Here is an 11,997-nt window from a genome sequence, read left to right as displayed (position 1 = left end):
AAATTAGAAAACTGAGAATAATATTTGTTGAAATATAATTGATGTGTACTTTCTTTATCTGACTTGACAGTTGTTTACTACACAGACACGTTACTACTACTAGACTTCTTGAATATAGATAGACCCAAATGATCTACAACTACAACAGTGGTTCTCAACTGGTCTGGCTGCGGGAACCATCACCTCTTAATGACAAGCCGGGACCCACGACCCAAATGAGATAGATAGATTATATATATATATATCTCATTTGGGTCGTGGGTTTACTACACAGACACGTTACTACTACTAGACTTCTTCAGCCTCAGGTACTACCTGCTTGGGAGGGAGCTTGACCTCGGGTCCCTGACTGGATCCAGACAATGAAGGACCGGAACACCAGGGCGACTGGGGGAACCTTTTTATGTTCTATGTGCGGCTCAAAGTGGGCAAGAAAACTGTGACGAAGACTCTGTAACTGACTCATGAACAGCCATCCGGACATTATTCCCCTCTGAGTGCTCGCACCACAATCACTCTACGCTCACAACTTTACACTGCAGTAATGTAACATAGCTCAGTTTATTCATACTCCTCTCAAGTGTCGTGACGGTCTAATGGTCCTCCCCTCCACAGTCCCGGGGATTCCGACCCACAGGATCTAGAGAACTTAACGGGATCATAGGTTAAATTACCTTTTTGACTGGGAAATCGTGATTCAATGAATGTGTTTGTCAGAAGATCATTGGTTCAATCTAGGGTCGGTCAGACCAACAAGAGGGGCTGAACATTTAGTCTCTGGTCAGCAAGACTCAGAGACTAGACCAGAGACTAGGTAGACACGTCTCTTTTTTACATTTTTATATTCTTCTCTGCTGTTGAAAGGAAAGTTGTCGAAATGTAATCAGACGAAGAAGAGATCAAGCAGGCAACAATGTTGATCTTATTAAAAAGTATATTCATTGAACAGGTGAGGGACGGACACGAGATCTTAAACAGCCTTTCATACACTCGTCACACTCGTGTCCTGCTTCCTGGAATAAAACATGTGAAGTGATCAAAGGTTATCTGGTCTACGATTAACTCTTGCCGTCCTCTCCAAAGATCCACAATGACAAATGCAGAAATTAAACTTTAAGTTACACAAATTTATGAAAACGACATACAAAATATTGAAATTATTATATAAAGTTCTTATAAAACATAAAAACATTACAGAAGATTGTCCTCAGAGGACTGACGACCGACACACTTGTCTTTAGACGCGTTTACAAAAGTCTTTCATTACAAACATTGCAGTTTCATCTTTTCTCTCGTGTGGACCGCCATGTGGTGGCTCAGACTTCCTGGTTGTGTAAAACTTTTTCCACAAACGGAGCAGCTGAATGGTTTCTCTCCCGTGTGGATTCTCATGTGTCTCTGTAAACTTCCACTCTGCGTGAAAGACTTCTTACAGACCGAGCAGCTGAATGGTTTCTCTCCCGTGTGACATCTCATGTGTGTTTTCAGATTTCCCTTGAGGCCAAATCTTTTCCCACACTCAGGGCAGCTAAATGGTTTCTCTCCATCACTACATCTGGACTCACTGACAGAAACGTCATCATTATTCACAGAGTTTAAATCTGACTGAGGTTCTCTGGTCTCCTTCCAGTCAACATCATCATCATCATCATCATCATCATCATCACCATCACCACTGTCAACAGTCTCAGTTTCAGAAGAGTCTCCAGTCTTCTCATTAGTATCTGGTTCTGGATGTCTATCTGGATCTGAGTCCCTGTCTGGTTCTGGTCCTCCACAGTCCTCTCCATCAGCTTCTGTTTCCATCTGTTCAGTTTGTCTTTGATGAAGCTGTGAGGACTGAGCTTCCTCTTCATCATCTTCACTCTTCACAGGAGTGAATGAGAACTTGATATCAGCCTCCTCCAGACCTTGAAGCTGCTCTCCCTCCTGACTGGTCCAGAGTTCCTCCTGGTCCTCTTTAATGTGTGGGGGCTCTGGGTCCTCCTGGTCCTCTTTAATGTGTGGGGGCTCTGGGTCCTCCTGGTCCTCTTTAATGTGTGGGGGCTCTGGGTCCTCCTGGTCCTCTTTAATGTGTGGGGGCTCTGGGTCCTCCTGGTCCTCTTTAATGTGTGGGGGCTCTGGGTCCTCCTGGTCCAGACTGGAGCTCCAGTTCTGCTGCTCAGGGGGAACCTCCTCTTCACCAACGATCACTTTTCGTACATCTGAAGGTAAAACTGAAACACAGACAGACAGATGTTAAAGTAAACCTAAAAACATCTGTTAATTGAGCGTTTCGTGATGCGACTTTGGAATGTTTCTCCATATTGTCGTGCTCTGGGTATCATCAGCTGACACCGATACCACAATGCTTTCATGCAGCACTGGGAACAGAAAAGGATCCCAACAAAGTTGTCACTTATCTGGTGATAGCAATGAGCTTTCCTACTGTGGCAACGGTGTGTGGACGAAGCATTAAATTATTAAATTACACTCATTATGTTGCTGCTAGCTTATTCCACCATGCTTTCAACGTTACACTGGCAACTTAAAACAAGCCAACAGCTGACTGGTGGCCAGCAGGTCTACGGCCCCTCTGCCTCACTCGTCGCCGCTAAGAGACGACTTCACCAGGAGGAGAGGAGGCGGGAGGGTCCAGAGACTAGCTCGCTCCCATAGCAGTCTGCCAGCGGTGCAGGACTCTGCTAATACTATTGGCCCGTTGGTTGATGTTAACCGTCTCAGTAACATTCAGTCTGAGCGAGAGCGAGAAAGAACATATTGACAGAAACTGTCTTTTCTTCAGCCATTAAAAAAAAAATCGAACCGACAAAACTAGCTAGCGTGTTGAGAGAATTGTTGTGCCTCCACCTGAGCTCCGCCCACAAACATACGTTCCATGTTTCCTAACAGCTTATATATATATATATATATATATATATATATATATATATATATATTTATTATATACAGACAAGTATATATGGACGACAATTATTTTATCGCGCGTTAACTCCGTTTTTTTATTGTTAAGCAACATTTTTAACACAAGAACCGGGCAGCGAGCGGTGAACATCTGTTTGTGTGGCGTCTCTTCCTGCTGCTGCTGCTCATTATTGAACTTTGAGCATTACAATGAGATTAATCACGATTAAATATTGTAATCGTTGCCCAGCACTAATATATACACATATATATTATTCTGCATCATGAGTACTATGAAGTATATTTTGATGCTAATACTTTGGTCCCTGAGTTAGATTGTGAATGCCTGCAACAGTATTTTACACTGTGGTATTACTACTGAATATGGAATTTGGAAGTGAGAGTTCATCCTTATACCATCAAAATGAAAGATTTTCTTTTTCTTTTTTTTTACATACCAACGCCTGTCCCAGTGGGTGGCGGGGGGGTGGGAAGGAGGGGCCCAGGCCTATCGTCTGGGCGCTGGGTTCTCGTAGTCGAAGACAGTCTCTTCTCCACGATCTTGGCCTGCAGGTCTCCGATGTATCCGTATGTCTTCAGAGTCCTGACGGCGTACACGCTCCAGCGTCTGGTGTGTTTCCTGTACAGCCTTTTGAATCTGAAAACACGGCATCACGACAGTCTGAGCTGCTGCTGCAAAGAAGAAAAACACTCGGTGAAGAAGCGTTTCGTGAAACTCACTTCTTCTTGCCGTCATTCGTCAGCACAAGCGGTCTGTTGAGGTGGGAGTTGTAGTCCAGGGCGGCGAGCAGAACTCTGGCTTCGTACTCGGCCGGAGACAAAGCGAAGCGTCTGCTGGCGTACATGAGGACGTGGCAGTGGAATGGCTCCAGGTCAGCAGCGGACCTACGAGGACAATCCAACACGTTTCCAACGCGTTGGTCCAATATCATCACATGTCATGTGTAAAAACCGGACTACCTGAAGGTCAGGTATTTGTGCACGTCCCTCAGCCAGCGCTCGTTCTGCAGGATGTTCAGCAGAGCCGCGTGCGCCGCACAGCCGGCCCGGATCTCCTCCTTCTGGCCGAAGTCGTCCAGATGTTCGTGGTGGCAGCTTCCGGCGGACCAGGTGTGACGGCCGCCGACGTGGTGGATGATCCCGACCCAGAGGTCCTGAGAGGGAGAGAGAGAGAGCGAGAGAGTGAGAGCGAGAGAGCGAGAGAGAGGGAGAGAGACAGAGAGAGCGTGAGAGAGAGCGAGAGTGAGAGCGAGAGAGTGAGAGCGCGAGAGCGACAGAGAGCGAGAGAGAGCGAGAGAGAGTGAGAGAGCGAGTGAGAGAGAGAGCGAGAGAGAGCGCGTGAGAGAGACAGAGAGAGAGAGAGAGAGAGCGAGAGAGTGAGAGCGAGAGAGCGAGAGAGTGAGAGCGAGAGTGTGAGAGAGAGCGAGAGAGACAGAGAGTGCGAGAGAGAGTGCGAGAGAGAGCGAGAGCGAGAGCGAGAGAGAGTGCGAGAGAGAGCGCGAGAGAGAGTGCGAGAGAGAGACAGAGAGAGAGCGAGAGGGAGAGAGGGAGAGAGCGAGAGAGCGAGAGAGAGACAGAGAGAGAGCGAGAGGGAGAGAGGGAGAGAGGGAGAGAGTGAGAGCGAGAGAGACAGAGAGAGAGCGCGAGAGAGAGTGCGAGAGAGAGACAGAGAGAGAGCGAGAGGGAGAGAGGGAGAGAGCGAGAGAGTGAGAGCGAGAGAGACAGAGAGAGAGCGCGAGAGAGAGTGCGAGAGAGAGTGCGAGAGAGAGCGAGAGAGAGAGTGCGAGAGAGAGACAGAGAGAGAGCGAGAGGGAGAGAGGGAGAGAGCGAGAGCGAGAGAGAGTGCGAGAGAGAGCGCGAGAGAGAGCGCGAGAGAGAGTGCGAGAGCGAGAGAGCGAGAGAGTGAGAGAGAGCGAGAGAGAGACAGAGAGAGTGCGAGAGAGAGTGCGAGAGAGAGTGCGAGAGAGACTGCGAGAGAGAGCGAGAGAGGGAGAGAGCGAGAGAGGGAGAGAGAGAGAGAGCTTGAGAGACAGAGAGAGCGCGAGCGAGCGAGGGAGAGACAGAGAGAGCGAGAGAGACAGAGAGAGAGAGAGAGAGAGAGAGAGAGAGCGAGAGAGACAGAGAGCGAGAGAGGGAGACAGAGAGAGAGAGGGAGACAGAGAGAGAGCGAGAGCGAGAGAGCGAGAGAGTGAGAGAGAGCGAGAGAGAGACAGAGAGAGTGCGAGAGAGAGTGCGAGAGAGACTGCGAGAGAGAGCGAGAGAGGGAGAGAGCGAGCGAGGGAGAGACAGAGAGAGAGAGAGTGAGAGAGCGAGAGAGACAGAGAGAGAGAGAGAGAGAGAGAGAGAGCGAGAGAGACAGAGAGCGAGAGAGGGAGACAGAGAGAGAGAGGGAGACAGAGAGAGAGCGAGAGCGAGAGCGAGCGAGCGAGAGAGACAGAGAGAGAGCGAGAGAGAGAGCGCGAGACAGAGAGCGAGAGATAGAGAGCGAGAGACAGCGCGAGACAGAGTGAGAGAGAGCGAGCGAGAGCGAGAGACAGAGTGAGAGAGAGCGAGCGAGAGACAGAGAGCGAGTGAGAGAGCGAGCGAGACAGAGACAGACAGAGAGCGAGAGAGAGAGCGAGAGAGACAGAGAGATAGAGACAGAGAGAGTGAGAGAGACAGAGAGAGAGCGAGAGAGAGCGAGAGAGAGAGAGAGAGTGCGAGAGAGAGCGAGAGAGAGAGCGAGCGACAGAGACAGAGCGAGCGAGAGCGCGAGAGAGAGAGCGCGAGAGAGAGAGCGAGAGAGAGAGCGCGAGAGAGAGCGAGAGAGAGAGCGCGAGACAGAGAGAGCGCGAGAGAGAGCGAGCGAGAGAGCGAGCGAGCGAGAGAGCGAGCGAGAGAGCGAGCGAGAGAGCGAGCGAGAGAGACAGAGACAGAGAGAGAGCGAGCGAGAGAGACAGAGAGAGAGACAGAGAGAGAGACAGAGACAGAGCGAGCGCGAGAGAGAGACAGAGAGAGAGAGAGAGAGCGAGAGAGAGAGCGCGAGAGAGAGACAGAGCGCGAGAGAGAGAGCGAGAGAGAGAGCGAGCGAGCGAGAGACAGAGACAGAGCAAGCGAGAGACAGAGAGAGCGATAGAGGGAGAGAGAGATAGATGGAGACAGAGAGATAGAGACAGAGAGAGAGCGAGAGAGAGCGAGAGACAGAGAGAGCACGAGAGACAGAGAGAGAGAGCGAGTGCGAGAGAGAGCGAGCGAGAGAGACAGAGACAGAGAGAGCGACAGACAGAGACAGCGAGAGAGAGAGAGAGAGAGAGAGCGTCCCTGTGGATCTGTTAAACCACCGCTGGAAACATCTGGACGAAACAGAAGAAACAACGATGCAGCGCCGCAGGAAAAGAACCGGACAAAAGGAATTTACGGAGAAATCTTGTTTCGTGTCCGCTGTCTTGCAGCACCACCAGAAGTGGTTGACAATGTCCTTCAGCCAGCTGAGGAGGACGGCGTGTCCGTGAACCTGTGCAGCCTGAGACGTCAAGAAAACACACATTAGAAATGTTTGTTTGTTTTGTCACAAAGCAAACGTGCTTCAGTAACGGACTTCTTACTGCTGCGATCTGCTGGGCCAGCTGCGTGGCGCCGTGCCACACGTCCAGGCTGTGTCTCATGCCGAGGTCTTTGTACCGTCCCGTCTCCGGGTCTGGACGAGGAACACGTTGGTTTGTTTTACTCAGACTCACTCTGCAGATACAGAACACCGTCTGAGACGCGTACTCACTCATCAGCGCTGCGATGTGGACGTTTGCGTCGGTGCAGAACTCCGCCAGCTGAACGTGGGGGTGTAGTTTCTGCACCGTCTGGATGAAGGCCTCCCTCTCCACGAGGGCCGAGGACCGGCCCGTCCGCCTCCCGTCCAGCGCCTCCACGTTCAGGATCTCCTTGGTGGACTGTGCCATGGTGGAGTAAGTGTGGTACCGAGCGTTGGGACCTGCAGAGTTAAAGTTAGCTGCCGTAAACCCCCCCCGTATGAAACATGGACCAGGTTCTTTAGGATCAGGCCTTAAACGCGTTTCACATGGAGCTCCGTGTTTGATACTATAATAATAATAATTATTATTGACTAATTATTGACGAATAATACTAATAATTATTATATAATAATAATAATAATAATTATTATTATTATTATTATTATTATTATTATATAATAATAATAATAATTATTATTATTATTATTATTGTTAAAACGCGCCTGTTCTCCATTTTAATAGAACCAACACTTTAAGAATGAGGAAGGAAGTGAAACACCAATGAAAGTAATAGAACTATGAAAATATATAAAATAACCATTACAGTGTCACCCTTTCTGTTCTGTCCTTTCACAATAAAAGCCATCAATATGTCACAGTGCTCTCGTACTTTATCCAAATCATTCCAATGTGACCGTCAATCCAGACAGCAGCTTGTCCAGTCGGAGATAATGAACAATGAAGGAGAATCATATCGACGTTACACACATGACGCGTTCTTTTGTGAGTGACTTCTAAATCTTTCAGCATGTTCTTAGAAGATGTTTTTATGCTTCATGATATTCTACTTTTTACCTGCAGAGTCGTTCCTCCCGCCTCCTGAAGACAAAGAAGTGAGAATCAGGGAAGTGAAAGCGAACCGTCCACCGATACGATAAAAGGTGACGATGTAACGAAAGATGTTTCCAAACTCACCTACGACGACCACATCTTCACCCCGGAGCCGCTGCACCGCCTCGGACCTCCTCTCCATCCAGAACTCCCGGATCGTGTCCACGCAGTAGGTGTCCTGGATCTTGGAGAAGGTGGCCGGACTGACGACTCCCATGTTCATGAAGCGGAACAGGAGGGCCACTTTACTGTAGTTGTTCCCGCTCAACAGGATGTTCGTCCCGAGCATGAAGTCGCCCGCCAACATCCCGAACTTAAAGGTCGGCTGTGAGGTCCAGCTCCAGACAACGTGACCACGAGGACAAACCTGAACAGGAAGTGGTTAAAAAGATAGTGGACAAAGACAGACAATAGATGGACTGCTCTGCCGATGATATTGAGGTGATTAGGTTGCGAGACTCACCCATTCAACTACAAAGGCAGTACAGCTTTGTTCTATGAGACACTCAAACGGGGGGAGGCCGAAGCACATGAGCCCGGTGGACATCCGGTAGCGACAGCGTTTCACCGGCAGGTGAAGCAGCGTCGCCAGCTGACGAAGACTCTCCTCGTAGACGATGGACGCGCGAGAACCGACGATGTCTTCCTCGCTCAGGATCGTGTGCGGCTCCGTGGGAGGCGGCGTCTTCTCGGGTCCGAGCCTCTCCGCGGCGTCGTGGATCGTCTCGTCGGCCGTGATGACGGGCAGCTCGTCCACCTTCGGTCTGGCGTCCACAGCGGCTCCCAAACTGAAGGACCGGACGGACAAACGCAAGTGAGAGTCAAGCCTTTACCATCACATCTGAATACGGACTAGAAGGCTGGTAGAATTCTGTTCTTTCTTTATTTTACCAGCACTTCATATGTACGTTTGAAATGCTTGTTCATTTCCAGAGATAGAGATCAAGAGAGGACTGAACATCGAGCTCTGAACACAAGGAAATAATCTTCAACGACGTCAAAGAACAGACGGCCTTCAAATGGGTGAAAATGGTTTCAATGTTTGCGTCTAGCAGAGAGTTCAGTAGCGAGAGAGATATATGGAAGACATAACGTAACCGTGTGCTGTAAAGTGGTGGAAGCAGTACCGTATACGAACGGGGGGGTCGTCCTCATCCGAGTCTCCGATCTGCACCGATTCTCCCGATATACCGTCACACTCTGAGGACAACTCGATCCTGTCTCACACGCAGACGAGGCTCTCATTCAAAACCACACGGTGAAACAGAAAATCTAAATCAGACACGTCGACTTACACACAATTCTCCAGAGAGTTGACTCGGTCCTCGTCGAGCTCCGTGTCTCCGTCATGGACGCTGGGACAAGACGAGACACAGACATCACATTACAGTCATTTGGCTTTTATCCAAAGCGACTTACAATTCAGATTCTATCACATTCTACACCGGAGGAACAGCTGCGGGAGACATTATGGGTTAAGTGTCTTGCTCAAGGACACATTGCCATGCAACTAGCGGAGCCGGGGATCGAACCGCCGACCCTCAGATTGAAGGCCGATCCTGATCTCCACTTACCCACAGTCACCCCACCATGAACACAAGAAAAAGGTTTCACAGGTTGAGAGAGACTAAGAGTCCTTACCAACAAGGAGCTGGAACCACAGGAGGCTGAACTCCCAAACAAGGAGTCCTCCATGGACTGGCGGGCCAGGGGCCCTTTTCATATCTGAAACAGGACAAGAGTTCTCATCAGGACCAGGTTTCACCTCGTCTCTCCAGATGAGAATCAAAGAGGTCATCGGACACCGAAGACGTCTTCTAGTTGATTTAAAGAAGAAGTTAGTCCAATTTTATAACAATAAAACATCCAGAAGGACGACACGTTGGAGAGAAAACACGTTGGAGAGAAAACACGGTCAACAAGATGTAGCAGACAAACAAATACTCTACGAAGTACAAGACGTTCAACGTACAAGATGTAGCAGACAAACAAATACTCTACCAAGTACAAGACGTTCAACGTACAAGATGTAGCAGACAAACAAATACTCTACGAAGTACAAGACGTTCAAAGTAACAAGATGTAGCAGACAAACAAATACTCTACAAAGTACAAGACGTTCAACGTACAAGATGTAGCAGACAAACAAATACTCTACGAAGTACAAGACGTTCAACGTAACAAGATGTAGCAGACAAACAAATACTCTACGAAGTACAAGACGTTCAACGTACAAGATGTAGCAGACAAACAAATACTCTACGAAGTACAAGACGTTCAACGTACAAGATGTAGCAGACAAACAAATACTCTACGAAGTACAAGACGTTCAACGTACAAGATGTAGCAGACAAACAAATACTCTACGAAGTACAAGACGTTCAACGTAACAAGATGTAGCAGACAAACAAATACTCTACGAAGTACAAGACGTTCAACGTACAAGATGTAGCAGACAAACAAATACTCTACGAAGTACAAGACGTTCAAAGTAACAAGATGTAGCAGACAAACAAATACTCTACAAAGTACAAGACGTTCAACGTACAAGATGTAGCAGACAAACAAATACTCTACGAAGTACAAGACGTTCAACGTAACAAGATGTAGCAGACAAACAAATACTCTACAAAGTACAAGACGTTCAACGTACAAGATGTAGCAGACAAACAAATACTCTACCAAGTACAAGACGTTCAACGTAACAAGATGTAGCAGACAAACAAATACTCTACAAAGTACAAGATGTTCAACGTAAAAACTACACAACAAACCTGAAACCTAAAAACACATCAACACAGGAAACGTCATTAAAAATCTGTTCCATAGACATTTACTGTACTATTACACACATGAGAAGTACTATTACACATATCAGAAGTACGATTGTAAGTATTATTGTACATGATATTGTAAGTACTATTGTACATGATAGTGTAAGTACTATTGTAAGTACTATTGTACATGATAGTGTAAGTACTATTGTACATGATAGTGTAAGTACAATTGTAAGTACTATTGTAAGTACTATTGTACATGATAGTGTAAGTACTATTGTAAGTACTATTGTACATGATAGTGTAAGTACTATTGTAAGTACTATTGTACATGATAGTGTAAGTACTATTGTAAGTACTATTGTAAGTACTATTGTACATGATAGTGTAAGTACTATTGTAAGTACTATTGTACATGATAGTGTAAGTACTATTGTAAGTAGTATTGTACATGATATTGTAAGTACTATTGTAAGTACTATTGTACATGATAGTGTAAGTACTATTGTAAGTACTATTGTACATGATATTGTAAGTATTATTGTACATGATATTGTAAGTACAATTGTAAGTACTAGTGTACATGATATTGTAAGTACTATTGTACATGATAGTGTAAGTACTATTGTACATGAGTGTAAGTACTAGTGTACATGATATTGTAAGTACTATTGTACATGATGTAAGAATAAAACGTGTTTTATTCCACACTTAGCTGTAATACATGTACTACATACTTAATAAATGTACTTACAGTACAAGTACAGATCAAGTTAGTCCTTCCGTTCTGACTGGAGGCTACAATGCTAAGCTAGTCGCTTTGCTGAGACTTTTCCAGCTGCACCGTTTTATGAACATGAAGTCTTTATATTATATGTATTTATATTCTGCTCACTGGACATGAGATATACACTAACGTAGTTCTAACAGATCCACAGTCAGTGGTTTGGCTCATTGTAATACTTCCGGGTTAGCACACGTTAGCTGAGCTGCTAGCTGGAGGTTAGCATTTACTACACAGCTACACCGGGACACCGTCGCTACTACATGCTACTACTAGTACTACTGCTAGTACTACAACGTACTGCGTGCACATGTACACAGGTCGAGTACACACTCACGCATCGAGCAGGAGCAGAGCCAGCTCCGAGTCCAGCTGGAGCCCTTTAGCCGCTCGGAGGGCTCTCCATCGCGGGAACACCGGGCCGATGTTGATCCGGGTCTTGTCTCTCTCTTTATCGGAGGCCTTCTTAGCGGAGGAGCGTCTGTTCTTCTTCGGAGGAGGAAGAGGAGGAAAGTCTTCCTCAGCTGAACGCTTCGAGCTGCTCTCCGCCATCTTTCACTGGGAGGAGCACGAGAGCACCAGAAGGGACCTCCTCTTCCTCCTCCTCCTCCTCTTCCTCTTCTTCCTCTGTAATTTAATTGCGGACTACAAACCGACGTTGAAGGTGCCTACTGCCACCTAAAATAATCTATCATCATCATCATCATCATCATCATCATCATCATCATCATCATCATCATCATCATCATCATCATCACCATCATCATCATCATCATCATCATGCAGCCAGAAGAGGCTCCATCATCTAAACTCTGCTCCTCATTAAAGAACCAGCAGCAGAATGTTGATTACCTCTCAATGGCTGTGTGTGTGTGTATGTAGGAGTGTGTGTATG

General features: G+C 47.1%; 1 protein-coding gene across 1 annotated transcript; it reads right to left on the bottom strand.

Moving 5' to 3' along the window:
- Nucleotides 1–983: 983 nt before the first annotated feature.
- LOC306791570 (uncharacterized protein) lies at nt 984–11,654 on the bottom strand (the record flags this gene model as incomplete). Its single annotated transcript, XM_079288360.1, has 14 exons — nt 984–2,216; nt 3,363–3,562; nt 3,646–3,810; nt 3,886–4,079; nt 6,323–6,427; nt 6,510–6,601; nt 6,680–6,889; nt 7,506–7,529; nt 7,626–7,908; nt 8,005–8,329; nt 8,669–8,758; nt 8,837–8,896; nt 9,183–9,266; nt 11,440–11,654. The coding sequence occupies 14 exons, from the start codon at nt 11,652–11,654 to the stop codon at nt 1,264–1,266; spliced, it is 3,000 nt and encodes a 999-aa protein (XP_079144486.1). The 3' UTR covers nt 984–1,263.
- Between the last annotated feature and the right edge of the window lie 343 nt (nt 11,655–11,997).

The sequence above is a fragment of the Melanostigma gelatinosum genome (genome assembly GCF_949748355.1).
Source record: "Melanostigma gelatinosum genome assembly, chromosome: 17".
Lineage (NCBI taxonomy): Eukaryota > Metazoa > Chordata > Actinopteri > Perciformes > Zoarcidae > Melanostigma > Melanostigma gelatinosum.
Note: the sequence above shows the minus strand (reverse complement) of the source record. Positions and strands in the feature narration are given on the sequence as shown.